At 37.2% G+C, this 16333-nt stretch overlaps 1 protein-coding gene across 1 annotated transcript in view; it reads right to left on the reverse strand.

Moving 5' to 3' along the window:
* Positions 1 to 15580: 15580 nt before the first annotated feature.
* The window catches only part of BNIP3L (BCL2 interacting protein 3 like), a 33687-nt gene continuing 32934 nt past the window's right edge, over positions 15581 to 16333 (reverse strand). The window contains exon 7 of the mRNA XM_042780674.1: positions 15581 to 15629. Coding sequence (XP_042636608.1) covers positions 15581 to 15629 — 49 coding nt within the window. The remainder of the gene's footprint in view (positions 15630 to 16333) is intronic.

Below are 16333 nucleotides of genomic sequence, written 5' to 3' on the forward strand. Positions count from 1 at the left end.
AAGAAAAAAGAATTAAAAAAAAAAAAAAAAAGATTCATAAAATTGACAAACCATTGGCAAATTTAACAAAGGGAAAGAATACAAATAACATGAATAAGAAATTAATTAGGCGACATCACAACAGAACCAACAGAAATTAAGAGAATAATATCAGGATACGATGAAGAACTATACTCCAACAAATTTGAAAATCTAGAAGAAATGGGTAGATTTCTAGAAGCATACAACTTACCTAAACTAACACAGACTGAGGTGGAAAATTTGAACAGACCTGTAACAAAAGAAGAAACTGAACAGGTCTTAAAAAAATCACCAACAAAACAAAGCCCTGACAGATGGTTTCACTGGAGAATTCTACCGAACATTCAGAGAACTGACATCAATGCTACTCAAATTATTCCAGAACATAGAAAAGGATGGAATCCTCCCAAATTCATTTTATGAAGCAAGCATAACCTTGATACCAATACCAGGCAAAGACATCACTCAAAAGGAAAACTACAGACCAATATCCCTCATGAATAGAGATCCAAAAATCTTCAACAAAATCCTAGACAACAGACCCCAACAACATATCCAAAAAATAATACATTGTGACCAAATGGGGTTCATACCAGTTATGCAAGGATGGTTCAACATTAGAAAAACAATCAACGTCATCCATCACATAAATAAAACAAAGTAAAAGAACCACATGATCGTATCAATTGACGCAGAAAAGACATTTGATAAAATCCAACACCCTTTCCTGATAAAAACTCTCAGAAAAATAGGAATAGAAGAGACATTCCTCAACATAATAAAGGGCATCTATGCAAAACCAACAGCCAACATTATTCTCAATGGAGAGAGACTGAAACCATTCCCCTTGTGAACAGGAACCAGACAAGGATGCCTGCTATCACTACTTCTATTCAACACTGTATTGGAAGTCATAGCCAGGGCAATAAGGCAAGAAAATCAAAGGCATCCAAATTGGTAAGGAGAAGTCAAACTGTGCCTATTTGCTGATGATACGATCCTACACATAAAAAACCCGAGACACTCAGGAAAATAAAAAACAAAAAAACAACTGCTGGAACTAATTGAGATATTTAGCATAGTAGGAGGATACAAAATCAACATTCAAATATCAGTTGGATTCCTCCATACCAGCAAAGAGATTGCTGAAAAGGAAGTAAGAAAATCAATGTTGTTGTTGTTGTTGTTGTTGTTATGTGCCGTCGAGTCGGACCCGACTCATAGTGACCCCTCCTTGGGTTTCCAAGGCAGTATCACTACAGAAGTAGGTTGCCCCATCTTCCTTCCGAGTAGCTGGTGGGTTTGAACCACCAGCCTTCTGGTTAGCAGTCAAGTGCCTTAGGCACTAAGCTACCAGAGCTCCTAACGAAATCAATAGCATTTACAATGTTGTTGTTGTTGTTTGCCGTCGAGTCAGCCCCAACTCATAGCGACCTTCCTTGGGTTTCCGAGGCAGTATCACTACGCAAGTAGGATTGCCCAACCTTCCTTCCGAGGAGTGGCTGGTGGGTTTGAACCGCCAGCCTTTTGGTGAGCAGTCAAGTGCCTTAGGCACTATGCTACCAGAGCTCCTAGCATTTACAATAGCTACCAAAAAAATAAAATAGTGGGGAATAAATCTCATTAGGGACACAAAAGACTTGTACAAAGAAAACTACAAAACACTACTTCAAGAAACTATAAGAGATCTACATAAATGGAAGAACTTATCATGCTCATGGATAGGCAGATTGAACACTGTGAAAATGTTACTACTACCCAAAGCATTCAATACAATCCCAGTCCAGATACCATCAGCATTCTTTAAGGATGTGGAAAAACCAATCACTAATTTCATCTGGAAGGGAAAGAGACTTCAGATAAAGCAGTATTGAAAAAGAAGAACATAGTAGGAGGTGTCCTACTCCCAGATCTCAAAACCTACTATACTGTCATAGTAGTCAAAACTGCCTGGTATTGGTACAATGACAGACACATAGACCAGTGGAACAGAATTGAGAACTCACAAATAGATCCATTAACCTATAGTCAGCTGATTTTTTACAAAAGGCTGAAATCCATAAATGAGGAGCAGATGGTCTCTTTAACAAATGGTGCTGGCAAAACTGGATATCCATTTGCAGAAAAATGATACAAAATCTGCACTTCACACTATACACAAAAACTAACTCCTGGTGGACCAAAGACTTAAATCTGAAACCTACAACTATGAAATTCCTCAAGGAAAAAACAGGGGCAAATTTAGGGGCCCTAATGTATGGCATAAATTGACTGTCAAGCATAATCCAAAATGTACAAACAGCTGAAGATAAACTAGATGAATAGGACCTTCTAAAAATTAAATTTTTATGTGCTTCCAAAGACTTCTCCTAAAGAGTAAAAAGAGAACCTATAGATTGGGAAAAAAATATTCAGCAACGATATATCTGACAAAGGACTTATCTCTAAAATTTATAGAAAACTCCAACACCTCAACAGCAAAAAGACAAACAATCCAATTTAAAAATGGGCAGAAGACATAAATAGACACTTCACCAAAGAGGATATTCAGGAGACCAACAAACATATGAAGAAATGCTCACAATCATTAGCTGTTAGAGAGATGCGAACCAAAACAACGAGATGCCATCTTTGCACTAGCAGCAAAGTTCAACAAGACAGAAAATAACAAATGCTGGCAAGGATGCAGAGTTTGGGACTCTCCCACACTGCTGGTGGGACTTTAAAATGGTACAACCACTGTGGAAAGAAGTATAGTGATTCCTTAAAAAGTTGGAATTAGAAATATCATTTGGTCCAGCAATCCCTTTACTAGGTATATAATCCTAAAAAAGTGAAAACAGGACAAGAACAGATATATGCACACCCATGTTCACCACAGCACTATTTACAATAGCAAGAAAATGGAAACAACCTAGGTGCCCATCAACAGAAGAATGGATAACCAAACTATGGTACATACACACAATGGAATGTTATGCAACACTAAAGAACAATGCAGAATCTGCAAAACATGTCATAATGTGGATGAACTTGGAGGACATTATGCTGAGTGAAATAAGTCAATCACAGAAGAATAAATACTGCATTAGTTCATTATTGTAAAAAGTCAAGGAAAAGTTTATATATGGAAGGAAACTTTCATTTTGGTTACCAAGGGTGGGAGAGGAGGGGAGGGAACATTGCAAAAATAAAATTTTAAAAATAAAATAATTTTGAAGAAAAAAAAACTTATTTGCAACTATATCCAACACTTATCCAACACTATATCCAAAAATTACAAGGCCACACTGCCAGTTATAATTACAAAATCTGTAAAGTTTGCTTGCCTGCCCCTACCTTTTTTTGCTTCTTAAACAATTATGCCAGTTGACCACTATAAACACCTCAAACTACCATTGATTGAGGTTGTTTCTCATTCATATGTCTTTTCCAATCAGAACTTTATTCCTTAAAATAATGAGGACACAGGACTTGTGGAGGATGATGGGGCAGTTCTATATTTTGACTGTGATGTTATTTGAGCAACTATATACATCTGTCAAAACTTCTAAACTGTACACTAAAAAGAGTAAATTTTACTTTACATAAACCTAAATTTAAAAATATAGAAGAAAAAAATAGCTCTCTCAATGTCAAGAATATCCCCCTACACACCCACACACATAATGCCTCTTTGCATGTCCCCCAAATGATCCACCCAGTCTGTGGGACAAGCAAGGCAGACTTCACTGGAGATTTTGTATGGAATAAAGAGGCGGCGAGGTATACATTCTAGTGCTTCTCTGCTCCCTCATGAAGCTTCTAGGTTCTTTTCCTGTCCCAGAGGAACCTAATCTCCAAACTCACTCTCAAATTCCCCTCTCATTTGGAAAGAGGGAGCTCTGGTAGAGTAGTGCCTAAGACATTTGACTGCTAACCAGACGGCTGGCGGTTCAAACCCACCAGTCACTCCTCGGAAGGAAGGTTGGGCAATCTACTTCTGTAGTGATACTGCCTTGGAAACCAAGGAGGGGTCACTATGAGTTAGATCGAACTCAAAGGCAGTGGGTTTGCAAAGAAAAGTAGCTCCCTTTGCCTTGTACTCTAAAACTTACCATTCCTCTCCTTTATCTTCAACTTTGCTCTCTACTAGGATCCATTACTATTTAAACATGCTCAAAGCTGTCCCAGAGTTCATGTTTTTTTTTTTATAAAAAAAAAAAAGCATAAAAAAAATCCTCCCTCAAACCCATATCCTCTCCACCTATCATCCTGTATCTTCTTCTCCTTCATGATCAACATTTCCAGAAAGAGTTGTCTACACTTCCTGTCTCCATTTTGTCATGTCTTCTCACTCTTCAAACCACTCTAATCTAGCTCCCATCTCAGCAAGTTTCTGAAAGTGCTGTGGCTAAAATCAGTGATTTTCATGTTGATGAAACCAACAAATAGTATGCAAGCTCTCATTTAAATTGACCTTGAAGAAACATTTGACATTGTAATTACTTGAAAATGCCCTTCTATCAGTTTCCATGGCCTAGTTGTCTCCTTACCTCTCTGGCTTTTTTTCTTTTAACCTCCTTTTAGCTTCTGTGTCAAAATTTTCTGTGCTGTTCTTGGGCTCTTTCTAGTCCTTCTTTTACTCTTTCTCCCTAGGTAATACTCACTTTGTGATTTCACCTACCTTCGTTTGCTTATTTAAGTCCAAAACCCGTATCTACAGTTTAGCCCGTGAAAGCCCTATGACAACATCCAATCCACAACCGATTGTGGCGGTGGGGCAGGACTGGGCAACATTTCCTTCCACTGCGCACGGCTTCACCAGGGTTGGAGGTTGACTCAACAGCAGCTAACAACAACCAACTATGGACTAAAACGCAAAGGAATTCCAAAGCTGTTCTATGAGAAAGAATGCAGAGCAAGGACCTGGTTCAGTAATTGAATCTACATTTTCTCTTTTGTAAAATATAAACAGCAACTACCACAAGTTGGTTGTTCTGAGGATTACAGTATGTAGTTAAAGAATGTTAAGAGCTTAAGTTCAGTGTCTCGCCCACAGTAAGGACTCCCTCATGCTTCCCTATTTCCTTCATCCCTAAGTCCTTCTCGTTTCCTCCCTCCCTTTCTCCTCACTCCTCATGCAAAACAGTGATTTGTTTATTAAATCATATGGCTAACATAGCAATGTTTAAGAAACCAGTCATACTGACAGTTTCTTCATGCTATTCTCACCCTGATTTACACCCCCCAAAATACAGATTCTTTGGCAGGAACATTATAGCACTTATAAAAGATATGAAAATTAGCTTACTGTTAGAAATGGTTGAAATGAATATGACTTTCTTCTTCTGATCTATTCATAATGCTGGAAGCTAGTGATGCCCAAATGGATAGTCTGAAGTACAAAATCTATCTTTATACTAGAATTATTAATGTTGCCAAATATACATAAAACAAAATATGCTATGCTGACAACATAGCCTAATGTTTGAACTGCTGCTATTTCCCAGACTACCATTAGAAGTGTTGACAAGTATTTTCAAGATACATTAATTATTGAAGAAGTCTAATGTTTTGATTGGAAGATGTCATGTTCAGGATATAAATTGATACTTCATTTTTTTCCTCCTAAAAAATTAAGAAACCCCAGCTGTTTGAGAGAGACTGGTGCGATAGAAAGTGTTTTTGCTTTGCATTGGCTTCCCAACTCTGGAAGTTATTAATTTTGTGATGTGAGACCATCATTTATCATCACTAATTCCTATTTCCCTCATCTAATAAACTATTAGGATTGCTAGTAACCAACAGCTGCCACAATACTCAAGATTGGGCATTCTACTTCCATAGAGATTCCACCTCAGAAACTCAAGGAGGGGTTGCTATGAGTTGAATCAACTCGATGGCAGTGAGTTTGGTTTTGGGTTTTGGTTTACCACAATACTCAGCAAAAACAAAAGTCCTCAGTGAATGCAGACTTTCTCAACAAGCAGTGGTTGGTGATAACTACTTGTTGGCAACATTAATCAACAAAAAGTCTCAGTCACCACACTTTCCTCTGTAGGATGAGTTTTGGTCCAAACACTTCCAATGTCTATCTATCTCATTCCAAGCCATTTAATCCTATTCTAGCCACAATGTGATATAGCTAAAATTAATTAGTTAGTCTCACCTTTAATCTCATGCAAGTTAACCCTATGATTTACTCCTATAATTAAAACAAAATGACCCAACTGTTTTGCACGTTATTATTCCAACACAAAGCTCAATAGTGGATAAGGGTACTATCTGTAAACAGGTACTTAGCTAAGATAAATAAATAAATCTATAAAAACAACCAAACCCACTGCCTTTAAGTGGATTCTGACTCATAGTGACCTTTATAGGACAGAGTAGAATTGCCAATAGCATTTCCAAGGCTGTAAATCTTTACAGAAGCACCCTCTTTCTCTCATGGAGCAGCTGGTGGGCTCAAATCATTGACCTTTGGCTGGCAGCTGAGCGTTTTAACCACTACACCACCAGGGGTTTTATCTAGCTAGGATAGGGAGAGAAAATTCTGAGTTTAATCAGGATTTTAAATAACCATTTGACCCAAATCACTTCAGATTTCAATGAGCCCTATTCTTTCCTTAAACGTTTCTTAAACATTTTCCTTTTCACTCTCAAAAATGAAAAACAATTTGGTAACATTCTATGCAACGTGTCTTAAAGTTCAATCATTCCTGATTCTCTTATCTCACAACATTGTATCTTGGTATTATTGCACTTCAGTTAATCCAATAAAACTAGCTCAAATTTAGTGTTTTCATATTGGAAATGAAATTTAGTAATTTTTCAATAAGTATTTTGAGCAGTATGTGACAAGAACTGGTATTAACTCTAGGACACAGTGGGAAACACAGAAGAGAGTCACTTACCTAAGGGAGTGCACAGTCTAGTAAGGAAGCCAGACAAGTGAAAAGACAACTGTAATTCAGGGTGAATAGAGCCACAGTGGGTGTAAATACTAGATGTATGTTCCAAGAGACTGTGGAAGAGGCACCTAACCCAGTTCAAGGAGAGGTGTGCTGGAAGTCAAGGAATGTTCCTTAGAGGAAGTGATTTCCAAGTAGAACTCTGAAAAATGAAAAGTGAGAGTGAGGAGTGGCTGGGAAGGAATATCCCTGGCAGAGCAATAAGTCATTTACTAAACAAGTTTTAGAAGAGCATGAGAACATTTTTAGTATAACTGAATTATGGGTGGGATTCCATAGGAAAGATGAGGCTGGAGAGGGGCAAAGCCTAATTATTAAGGGTGCTGGCAGCCACTTTAGGGATCTTTAACTTTGTCCCAAAGACAATGGGGAATGACTTAAAGGTTTCAAGTGGTAGTGATATGATCAGATTTATGCTTTAGAACAATTACTGTGGCTGCCTTGAGAAAGTATAGAGCCATGGAGACCAGTTGGAAAGCTCTCAAAGTGATCCAATAAAGGGAGATGGTAGCCTGAATTGAAGTAGTGGAAGGTGGGAGAAATAGTAGGTAGAACAGAGGTATTTTGAAGGTGGAATAGGCCATGGTAATTGACTTGCTGTATGAGTGGAGAATTGAGGACAGTTGCCAAGTTTCTGATTTGGGCAAGTGAAGAGATACCTGTGCTATCTACAGACAGACAATGTAAGATGACAGGTACCTGGAATGAGAGAGTAGGTGGGAAAATGAATTCAGGCTATGTTCAGTTTGAAATACCCACGGGTATTCAAATGATGATGTCTAACAGATAACTAGATAAATTGGTCTGGAGTTCAGTAGAGATCTGGGTTGATGATAGTTCTGGGCACCCTAAGCACATACCTGTCGATCAGTGAGTCACAACCTTGGCTTGCATTAGAATCATTTTGGAGCTTTTTCTGTTTCCTTATTAAATATGTACAGAACTTTTTCCCTATTCACATTAGGAGTGGGAATGAGAACATGACATCCTTTAAGTAAAGGAAAAATTCACTGAAGTTGAGATAAAGGGTTATATTTTTTTGTTTTGTTTTGTAAAGCATTCCAAACAACGGCAGATGCTGCAGAGGATGTCTATCTTTCACCAAGTGGAAACTCTTCTGGTTACCTCGTGCCGCTCTGACGAGAAATATACCACAAATAGTATGGCCTTAACAAACAGTTTATTCTTACAGTTTGGACGCTTTAAGTCCAAGTTCAAAGTGCCAGGCTCTAGGGTCTGGGTTAAGAGCCCCTCAACCTTGGGGTCCAGCTCTGCCTCCTGCTCCCAGCCCACTGGAGCTAGAGGCATTTCTCCACTCAGACAGCTGCTGGCTGCTGAGGCTGAGAAGTCCCAAGGTTGACAAGTCAAAAGGCACAGTCCCAATGTTACCAAACCACATGGCAGGCCATTAACTTTAGTCCACTGTAAGTCCCAAGGTCGCCAGAGCATAGCAGGCTGCTGAGCAATGACATGGCTACATACAGGGTCCAAGCATGCCATAGGCTAGAGACCATTCTCAAAACTTCTCCTTATATACAGGAAGCAGATCACATACCCAAAGGCAGCTACTCACCTGCTCACAGTAGATTCCACCATGGAGTTGATTACCAGTCTCATCATGGGGAATACTACAGCCAGCTGCCCAGCCACCCAACCAGGCCTAACCAATTGACACACAAACATAACCACTACAAAACTCCTGATAGGATTTGTAGTCCTTCTTCCTTCACCCCAAGTTTCCAAACTTACTTCACTCTGGCAAACTTCAAATTTGCATTTCAAAGTTTAAGGAATAGATTACCAGCACAACCATCCATTAGTACTCATTTAAAACCCTTTGAAATACAGCTCAAAAGCTGTTTTCAGTTATTTATAGGAACTGCTAATATTCACTAAGTTCTGATGAGCTCTTTCTTTTCTCATCTGGAGAAATGAGGCCTTTGGCAGAACTGTTTTCCCCTTGATTTAACGTATAAACTAGCTACTTTAATATTCTTTGTATTTGTATTCTTATCATCCTAAGAAACAATATGAACAAGGTTATCTTTACAAATTCTCTCCCCAGCCCCAAATAAAGATTTCACTAAATCCTATAGTCAACAAAAGTGCTGATACTTTGAACTTCATTCTCCTCATAGAGCAAAGGAACAATAATTCATTCAAGGGCTAAAGCAAGCAAAAGTTAAAATGTCAACAATGTTGTTGTTAGGTGTTGTTGTCTCTGACTCATAGCAACCTATACACAAAAGAACAAAACACTGCCTAGTCCTGTGCCATCCTCACAATTCTTGCTATACCTGAGCCCACAGTTGCAGCCTCTTGTTGAGGGCCTTCCCCTTTTTTGTTGACCCTCCAACTTTACCAAGCATGATATCCTTCTCCAAGGAATGGTTTCTTCTTACAACTTGACCAAATTAGGTGAGATGAAGTTTGGCCATTCTCTCTTCCAAGAAGCATTCCAGCTGCACTTCTTCCAGGATAGATGTTAGTTCTTTTAGCAGTCCGTGGTACTCTGAGCATCCTTCTCCAACACAACTCAAAAGCATCAACTCTTCTTCGGCCTTCCTTATTCATTGTCTACCTCTCACAAGCATACAAGGTGACTGACAATACCATGGCTTGGGTTAGGCACACCTTAGTCTTCAAGGAGCATCTTTACAACACTTGAAAGAGGTCTTTTGCAGCAGAATTGCCCAATGCTATATGTCATCTGATGTCCTGACTGCTGTTTCCACTGGTGTTGACTGTACAACCAAATAATATGAAGTCTTTGACAACTTCAATCTTTTCTCTATTTATCATGATGCTGCTTACTGGTCCAGTTGTGAGGATTTTTATTTTCTTTATACTGAAGTGTAATCCATACTGCAGACCAGAGTCTTCAGTCTTCATCAGTAAGTGCTTCAAGTCATCCTCATTTTCAGCAAAGTTGTGTCATCTGTGTACTGCAGGCTGTTAATGAGTCTTCCTCCAATCCTGATGCCATGTCTTCTTCATATAATCCAGCTTATTGGATTATTTGCTCAGTATACAAACTGAGTAAGTATGGTGAAAGTCAGTAATGGACTTACTGATTTATTAATGATTAAGCATTGGTGATTTGGAATCTAGCCCACCTGAACCCAGAATTACTCTGCATTCTGGCAATATCATCTTGGTCCAGTTATAAAAGCACACATTTAGAATAAACACATTCCTGTTCCACTTCCAAAGGTAAACAAGTATTTATAAAATGTAATTTCTATTCCTAATTCAGCCATTCCCAATGCTGCTTTTTAAGCTGAAACATATTAACAGAAGTTAAAACATTATTTATTAACAGAAATTACAGAATCAAAAGGTACAAAAGCACATGACATGCATTTGTTAAAAACCATAGGGCTGTACCAGAGTGAGCCCTAATGTTAACTATGGATTTTGCTTAACAATAATGTATCAATATTGGCTCATCCATTCTAAAAAACATACCACAAGAATACAAGATGTTAATAACTGGAGACACTGAATCCAGGGAGGAGAGGAGAATACAAGGGAATAAATACACTGTACTTTTCTGCACAATTTTTCTGTAAACCTAAAACTGTTTGGGAAAAAAAGTCTATTGAGAAGGAAGGACAAAAATAAAAAAAGTTCTAGGACCTTTACATCCAACCTCTTGGTTTTACACCGTTCTTGCTGAAGCACAAAAATATCACATTGACAGAGTCAAAGTGGCAGAGTCCAGACTTGATTCTTTCAGCTTAGTCCACTTGACTGATGTTTTGTTTGCACTGGTGGATGATGGCAATAATTACAAGGCTTCAAGAATTTCCACTTTAGTTCAGGAGATATTGGTGGAAGACAACCAAAGTCTATCATCCTCACCTTCAAAGACGTAGTCTTCATGGCAAGAACCAGAAAACAAAGCAAACCAAACCTTCACTGTCCATCGAGTCGAATCTGACTCATAGCAACCCTACAGGACAGAGTAGAACTACTCCATAGGGTTTTCCAGGCTGTAAATCTTTACAGAAGCAGACTACTTCATCTTTCTCTATAGTGCAGCTGCTGGGTTCAAACCACAGACCTTTTGATCAGCAGCCGAATGCTTTATAACACCAGAGCACCTTATGGAAAGAACAGAGGCTACCAAATACAGATTTCTTCAACTTTCCACTCCTCTCCTTCTAACAAATCTCTCTTCACCCTTTCTCACCTACTTATCATAAGTGTTTAGGTTTTGCGGTAACTTTTTATAGCTCCAAAACTCCCTTTTCATGTTTAATCTCCCATTGGCATTCCTAAATACATTCCCTCTCATTCCCTCCAGGATCTAACTCCATTATGTACCCTCATGGTTTTAATATTTCCCTTTGTTCTTTCTTCTTAGTCTACAAAGATACTCATCCTATATCCTAACCTAAGTAAATAAACCTACCATCCTGTCCTCTCCTCAGGGCATTCTTCCCTTCTTCATCACAGAATTAACTGAGAAGAGCCCTCAGTCTTACTTTATATTCATTCATTAACCCAATGTAATCTTATTCCAAACCCCTTCTACTCCTACAGAAAATGCTGTTGAAAAAATCAGCAATCCAATTGCCAGATTCAAAAGCTTCTCTTTAATTCACTCTATTTCACCAAGAAATCTGAAAGGACTGGCTACCACCTCCTCCTTTTTCTGGGTTCTCCTACCAGACTACATTACTCACTTTCTTAAGCTTCTCTTCTGCTCAATCTTGAAATGCTGGGCTCCCAAATGCTTTTGTTAATTTATTCTTTTCCCTGGTCAGATCTTTAACTATCGTATAATGTATAATGCATGTGTGCCTGACAGTGTACTTTATTTCTACTCCAGACTTTTGTCCCAAGTTCTAGCTCTATAAGCTAACTGCCTACTGGTTATGTTCAACCAGATGTCCCATAGATAGTTGCATATTTAACATATTCAAAATTTAATCTTTCCCCCTCACCACCACCCTACTCTTCCTGTACTCATTTTTTCAGTTAGTGGTATCAATTTAAAAAAAGAAAAAAAAACCCACTACCAAGTCAATTCCAACTCATAGCAACCCCGTAGCACAGAGCAGAACTGTCCCATATGGGTTTCCAAGCCCGTAAAGCTGACTGCCTCATCTTTCTCCTGCTGATCAGCTTGTAGGTTTGAACTACTGACCTTTTGGTTAGCAGCCAAATACCTTAACCAACACACATGCTTTCCTTATAATTTCAATTCACTTCAGCTTTCTCTCTCTGGTCCTTCTTTCCCATCCCCAGGGAATAAGACAGGCCCTTTTTCTTTACCGAGAGACAGACTGAATGGTCTCTTTGCTTCTGATATCCTCTCTTCACTATATGGTATAACTATCTCAAATGTAAGTCATAATCAAAAATAATTCTCTTTCTTTAAAAAAAGAAAGAAACTCATAGAGGGACTATACAATTAAATTTAACTCCTATATGATATATATATTACAATTTGGTTCAACATCAACCGACATTCTCAGTTTTCTCTTATCTATAGTGCTTTCCAGTCACATTATCAGTTCATGCCATTCCCTATACTGGGCATGCTCATAATTCCCTTTCTCATTTACTGAACACTTACTTAGTCTTTCAGACTATCACTTCCTCTGCATCTTGAAGCTATCTGACAAAAAAACATACTCTAAATGTTATGACCCCAAAGTACTTTGTAAATACTTCTACTATAGCACTTACATATAAATCTATTTTGTGGTGACTATCACCTAAAGGTAGGAACCTTGCAAGGGCAGGGATGTTGTTCATTCGTATACTGCTTGGGGCACTGATAGGTGCTCAAGTATTTGTGGAACTCAGTAACAGAAAATTTGTGTGTAGACAGGTTAGGCCTCATTCTCCTCTATACTCCCAACCAACAAGTGTAGCATAAAATGATAGAGTGACAGAAAAAGTTTTGTGAGAGCTTTAATGGCACAAAATGTTTATAGCTACAAGTTATACATATATTGTAAACTGTATATAACAATACAAAGTGGTAACTAAATAGATGAAGAATGCATAATCACTTTGGCTCAGTTATTCCCAATAATTTCAACAACTGGTTCACTTAAAAAATTACCTCATTGGCTGAGTTTCCAATTTTCACTTTTTATAATGGCAAATAATTTTACTGCAATCAAGGTAACTTGTTGCATTTTTCAATGTGCAAGTTTGTGCATTTTTGCTCATGATTCTATTTACAAATATTTAAGCCAGTTTTCATCAAACATGAGAAAAATTAAGCCTGCCTTTTCATCTTCAATTGTAAATAGGTGTAAAGCTTTTAAAATATTAATCTTAACAAAATTTCAGCTGTTAATTGTGGAATTCTCCTTTCCAATAATACAATCTGTTTCTGTTCAACGCAAATCTGGGTAGAAACTATAGACATTCATTCCATATGTTAGTGCTCCCAATAAATACTGCATTTATTTCATCTTATGTAAGTTCTACTGTGATTATGTATTCATTTTTTAAGTAAGATTCCATAATTTCACAGATATTTTAAGAAAAAGGGCAGAACTAAATTTACTTTTAATGTTGAAAAAAATAATAAATATACCCAAGTTCTAGTCATACCACCGACAGAATCACTACAGAATATGGAAAGAAAATGTGATGCCTCTAAAAATCTGTTTTTCCTTTAAGTGTAATTATTTTCTCTCCCATGATGCCAATTGTAGTACAAAGGAAGGTGTATCTATTTAGTTTTCTTTTCAATTTTATTCAGGCTTTTAAAATCAGAGGGCATCAGATTTACTTTCTTGCAGAAGAGATTCAAATATGAACACTTGAAATAAATAGGTTACAGAAGGCAGATCAAGTGTTACCAGGTTTAAGATTAACATAGAAATAAGGTGAAATAAAAAGATGTCCAAAATGAGTTAGACATCAAATGCCAGGGAGAAAGAAAGAAAAATAATTCAGAAAATGATTCTGGATATATAATTTTTCTTAAAGATAAGCAGCTACATTTTTAAAAAAGATACTGGAAATTAATTTTTAAATTATTTTCTACTATAACACATCAATTTGCAAAACTTGATGTGAGAGAGAAAAAAGTTTCTGTGAACTGGGAAACCTAGTTGTCATAGTGTTTTTTATTCAAGTCAACCTTATGTGCTTTACTTAATGAATAGACTGCTAGTTTTAAAATGAACAATGGTTCTCTTAAATATTCAATAGTAATGTCTATATCATAAACAGTAATTATTTAAATATAAAACATATAGTAGTTAGTAGTATCCTTCAAAGTCATGCTAAGTGTTCTGAAATCCAATAAAATCTATTTGAAGTAACTGGTAATCCTGATGCTTTCTAACAATTTGGTCCTAAAGCTTCACATTTTAGAAAAAACAAGTGTGTCATTGAAGGAAGAAGTTGTTGAGAGTTCTGGAATTTCAAGAGTTTAACATAACTGAAGAGACAACTGACTACATGAGAAAATCACCAGTGCCTGCAGAATCACAGGAATCACTTTGGGAAGATTGTACAGTAAACAATAACAAGTGAGAGGAGATCAGAAGCAAAAAAATGGCATCTTTTCAGAACTTTGTCAACTGTTCCCATGACCCAAGTCTCTTTCTCAAAGTTGCACAAGTGCTTGGAATCACTCTGAAACTATTATCTTCAGAGTTTAAAGGCTTTAGAGTATAAGTGACGCTTCCTAAAACAAGAAGCCTATATTTACACCACAAATTGGAACTCAATCCAAAGCCTCTGAGAGAAAAAAAGAAACTAAAAGAAAAATGAAAAGTTATGAAAAATTCACATGCAGTTGAAAAACATAAAAATACCAAACATACACAAAAATCCCAAAGCAATTTCATATATTTCTAGGCCTGAGACATTCCTTATCAGAAATAAAGACTCTATCTTATAGAAAAGACATTACAATACACTAGTATTAAAATCTGCTGATGTGTTTTAGTTTTATTCTATTTCAGGTCTATTGTTTGTGTAGCCTGCCTCCTACAAATTAAAGGCGCTATTAGGAGGCTTAGACAAAAGGTGGCTCCAAAGCTGGTTTAAAATAAATGTTTATTGCCCAGGATATTTTTTTCCCCTTGTATCTTGTTTTTGTTTTTCTTTTTTTAACAATCAAAAATACAAGTTTAGGGAAGCTTGCCTTTGTCTCGGGAAAAAAACAAACAAACAAAAAAAAACACTTTATTATGATTATCATTGGCTAACCTAATCTCATTTGGAGAGAGGAATGGTAGTTATCTTGCAAGAGTAAAATTTAAACCATCAATGACGCAGGTCTAAGTCTGGTGTGACTAAAAGGAGACAACAGCATTGTTGACAAAATTATAATCTGCTGGTGGCATTTGCGGAAAAGAAGCCCTTGCAATTTCTAAATAACAGTAAACTCTGTTAGGAAATTCCAAAGTGTCTTACAGGACAAAAAAGTAATGAGGTTAGTAAAATGCCTCAACAGAGTTTGAATAAAATACTGGATTCGAGATATTGGAACTTGGATATGTAAAAATAGGGTGGTAGGTTGGGTCATGCTTACAATGGTCTCAAGTTCAAATAAACTAATGTGACAATAACACCACTTCACAGGTCACGCGCATTTCCAGGGGTTTCTTTTTCCCTCAATAGGTGCTGGCAGAAGATGTGCTCAGTCGTTTTCCAATATAGATGCTGAAAAGAAAACAGAGTGCATTGTTTCATCTCTTGTAGCAGTGCCATACAAGCTTGTCCACATGTTGACATCTACTTGAAAATGGAGTTTTTCAGTCCTTGTAAGAGGTCTAAAGGTGTATGTGCAAAGTTCCCTAATACCCTGAAATTATCACTGACTTACTTAAAACCAGTCACCAGCCAGCCAAACAGGTTTTATATATTAATGTTTACTTGTTAAGGCTACTGGCTACTGGGCAGCACAGAGGCAGTGGTTAGACAAAGTCAAGTTAGATAGAACAGATACCTCCAGAGGAAAAGTCAACCTCCTTTGAGCTGTTCGTTTTTGGAAAACAAAAAACTCCACTGATGTCTCAGATATAAAATACGGTAACGTGCCTAATAATTTTTGGTGTTGTATAAGAAAAAACTTTTTAAAGCTGCCAGTGCTTTAAAGAGGGTTCTTACTGTTTTAATTCTTAAGGATTAAGGGTGTAATATCATTTTTCCATGCCAAATGGACAAGTATTTTTACCCTTATAATAAGCAGAAGAGAGGTTAAGGAAAACGGAACTAGATCTACCTTTCCCAATTTATTAAATGCAACAAACATCTTTTAACCCTCTTTTCTGCAGTCATCTACAGCAACAGTTACACTTACTCCAACAAAACAATCTGAAGGTTCAGGAATGGAAAAGATACTGCAATACAGAAAGCCATTGGCT

The sequence above is a fragment of the Orycteropus afer genome, unplaced genomic scaffold (genome assembly GCF_000298275.1).
Source record: "Orycteropus afer afer isolate SDZICR_OR568_19922 unplaced genomic scaffold, OryAfe1.0 scaffold00053, whole genome shotgun sequence".
In the NCBI taxonomy this organism is placed as follows: domain Eukaryota; kingdom Metazoa; phylum Chordata; class Mammalia; order Tubulidentata; family Orycteropodidae; genus Orycteropus; species Orycteropus afer.